Here is a 3904-nt window from a genome sequence, read left to right on the forward strand (position 1 = left end):
TCTGTTCAGCCAAGCCAACCAATCTACACTAAGACTCCCGAAAGACGTCCCTTCGGAGAAACGGGAGCCGATAGCGCCAAGATCATGCAGGAACTCAGACACATAGTGAAAAACCTCGAAAGGAAGCTGGCAGCGAGGAGCCGATCCCACGGAGACGTCAGCCAATTCCGAGGCGTCGCTAGCCGATCCCGCACCCGCACTCGCTCCACCTCCCGAAGACATGAGAGCTGAGAAAGGAGCCCAACAAGACGCGAAGATGAAGCACACACACAAGTGACCTTTCGACCTACCCAAGGTGGGTCCGAGAGCCACGGGGAGTCTCGAAAAGGGAAAGCCAAGAAACGGCTGGAACCCGTCATCATGGGGGCAACCCCTTTCCACCCCTCGATCCTCGAGGTCCGGTTTCTGAGGAATTTTGACAAGCCAACAGACACGACGTACAATGGGACTAAGGACCCCGAAGAGCACCTCACAGCCTTTGAGGCACGAATGAATTTGGAAGGGGTAGGCAACGCAGTTAGGTGCCGAGCATTTCCCGTAACACTGGCCGGTCCAGCAATCCGATGGTTTAACGCACTCTCACAAGGGTCCATCACGACCTTCACGGACATTTTCCAAAGCTTCCTAGCTCGGTTCACAACATGCATAGCCAAGGCCAAACACCCGATTAACTTGCTAGGGGTCGCCCAAAAGCCTGGGGAACCGACCAGAAAGTTTCTGGACAGGTTCAACGATGAATGCTTGGAAATCGACGGCCTCATGAACTCAGTTGCTAGTCTTTGCCTAACAAACGACCTGCTAAACAAGGACTTTAGAAAGCACCTCACAACTAAGCCTGTATGGACCATGCAAGAAATTCAAAGCGTGGCCAAGGAATACATCAATGATGAGGAAGTAAGTCAGGTTGTAGCAGCCAATAAACAGCAGCTCCCGAACCCACCAGCTCGGCAGACTCCCCAGGTCGACAGATATAAGGAAACTCCTAGGGATGGAACAGCAGCCAAGCAACACAAACAACCCCCACGGGTGGGGAGGTTCACAAACTACACGCCACTCACGGCGCCCATAGTGGAAGTCTATCAGCAAATTGCAGACAAAGAAATCCTATCCAAACCCAGACCATTGAAAGAGAGAACAGGAGGCAACAAAAGCCTCTACTGTGATTATCACAAGGGTTTTGGTCACAAGACCCAAGACTATTTCGACCTCAAAGATGCTTTAGAATAGGCTATCCGGGAAAGGAAGTTGAGTGAGTTCCCCCGACTTATCCGAGAACCAAGGAGACGGGAACGGGAGCGCTCAGAAGAAGATCATAGCTGGGTGGTCAAGGCAAGACAAGAGCCTATAGGGAACACCGACAACCCCCCAACTTTTGTGGTTAACGTTGTGGTCGGGCGCGATACCCCCCCCCCAAAAATCCAAGTCAGCAGCAAAGAAGGATACCCGGATCCTCTCTATCTCGATAGGAGGTCCCACCGCCTCGAGCGGAAGACCCCCCATGATATCCTTCGGTCCAAAAGATCAGTGGTTTCACGACCACCCTAAAACCCCCCATAGTAATCACGGCAATGGTTGGGACCAGGTTGGTCAGGCAAATCCTCGTCGATACTGGGGCCGACTCCAATATCATATTCAGGAACGTGTTTGACGCCATGGGACTCAGGGAGTCTGACCTCAAGAGTCACCAGAACGGGGTCATGGGGCTAGGCGATAACTATATAAATCCCGATGGAACGATCTCTCTCCCAATCTGCCTTGGAGCCGGTGACGCTAGGAGGTCGGTTATGGCAGACTTCGTAGTCCTTAGAGACTCCACAGCCTACAACATCATTCTAGGAAAAAAATCATCAACGAATTTTTAGCCGTGATATGTAGCAAATTCCTAACAATGAAATTCGTGACGGACAGAGGAACTGTTGGCTCCATTAAGGGAGACTTAGAAGCGGCAGTCGCCTGCGACAACGCCAGTCTCTCCCTAAGGAAAGAGTCTAAGAAAGCAGCCAGTGTGTTCTTGGCAGACCTGGATGTAAGGATGGAAGACAAGCCAAAACCAGAACCAGAAGGGGACATGGAGAAGTTCCAAATAGGGAAGTCGGTAAAGCAATTTACCTTCATAAACAAAAATCTGCCCCATGAACTCAAGGGCCCCCTCATGGAGGTCGTAAGGGCAAACGGCGACCACTTCACATGGACGCCATCAGACATGCCGGGATTGGATCCCGAAGTCATGTCTCACCGACTAGCCGTCAAAACAGACGCAAAGCCAGTAGCACAACGCCGAAGAAAGATGTCCCAAGAAAGGGCCAATGAGATCGCCAAACAAACAGCCAGGCTACTGGAAGCCAGGTTCATCAAAGAGCTCGAGTACTCGACGTGGCTATCCAACGTCGTCCTGGTCAAAAAAGTTAGCGAAAGATGGAGGATGCGTGTCGACTATTCCGACCTAAACAAAGCATGTCCTAAAGACTCTTTCCCCCTCCCCAACATCGACACCTTGGTAGACTCGGCGGCAGGGTATTGTTTCATCAGCTTCATGGATGCGTATTCCGGCTATAACCAGATCCTGAAGCACCAAGCCGATGAGGACAAAACGACATTCATAACGCCAGGAGGCACTTATTGCTACAAGGTAATGCCGTTTGGATTGAAGAACGCAGGGGCCACCTACCAAATACTAATGAGCAAAGTCTTCTATGACCTCATCGGCAAAACAGTAGAGGTTTACGTCGATGACATTTTGGTAAAAACAGCAGAACCAAGCAGCCTCATAGGCGACCTCCAACCTGTCTTTAAAGCACTAAGAAAATTCAAGATGAGGCTCAATCCACTCAAGTGTGTGTTTGCCATGGAGGTCGGGAAATTCCTAGGCTTCATGATAACGCAACGGGGGGTAGAGGCTAACCCAGACAAGTGCGAAGCCGTCCTCAAGATGACAAGCCCAGGGTGCATCAAAGATATGCAGCGACTCACCGGGAAGCTCACAGCTCTATCCTGGTTTCTCGGAGTCTCGGCAGAAAAGGCCCCCCGTTCTTCAACCTAATGAAGAAAGGAATCGCCTTCGAGTGGACCCCGGCATGCGAAGAAGCATTCAACCATTTCAAAAAAATACTCTCAGAACCACCTGTGCTCAGCAAACCCAGAGAAGGAGAACCTCTAAACCTATACCTGGCAGTGACCACACAGGCCATGGCGGCAGTTCTTGTCCGAGAAGAAGATAAGACTCAACACCTAATATACTTCATCAGCAAGGTACTCCAAGGGGCGGAGTTGAAATACACCAAGCTGGAAAAATTGGCTTATGCCCTACTAACCTCGTCGAGAAGACTCAAACAATACTTCCAAGGGCATGTGATCATCATAAGAACCGATCAGGCCATTCGACAAGTCCTCCAGAAACCCAACCTCGCAGGGAGAATGATGGCATGGGCAATAGAGCTGTCCCAATATGACTTGCAATATGAGCCCAGGCAGGCAATCAAAGCCCAGGCAATGGCAGACTTCCTAGTAGAAATCACAGGAGAAACACCCGACATACCGAACACATGGTGGAAACTCCACGTCGACGGAGCTTCCAACCAAGCGTTCGGAGGGGCTGGGATCATTCACGAGAACTCAGCAGGGGTAGCTTACAAGCAGTCGATCAGATTCGCACAAATTTCAAATCATGAAATGATGGACATTTAATGCCCAGCACAGAAGCCAAGGAGACAGCGTAAAGAGGGAGACGAGGCAACCACGCGTGGGGAACACGAATGATATCAGCGAGCTCTCGAGAAGAGGAATACGTCCCAAATCGGTGAGTAAGTCAAACGCACCCAGCCACGAGTTTCAAACCTCAAGACTGGCGCGTTGGGGGCACTGTTACGGACTCACATGGCCCAACACAGTTACCCGAAGGGTTGGG

General features: G+C 50.9%; 1 protein-coding gene across 1 annotated transcript; it reads left to right on the forward strand.

Moving 5' to 3' along the window:
• Positions 1–360: 360 nt before the first annotated feature.
• LOC112721276 (uncharacterized) lies at positions 361–1227 on the forward strand. The gene has a single exon (XM_025772349.1). The coding sequence runs from the start codon at positions 361–363 to the stop codon at positions 1225–1227; it is 867 nt and encodes a 288-aa protein (XP_025628134.1).
• The last annotated feature ends 2677 nt before the right edge of the window (positions 1228–3904 follow it).

The sequence above is a fragment of the Arachis hypogaea genome, chromosome 2 (assembly GCF_003086295.3).
Source record: "Arachis hypogaea cultivar Tifrunner chromosome 2, arahy.Tifrunner.gnm2.J5K5, whole genome shotgun sequence".
Lineage (NCBI taxonomy): Eukaryota > Viridiplantae > Streptophyta > Magnoliopsida > Fabales > Fabaceae > Arachis > Arachis hypogaea.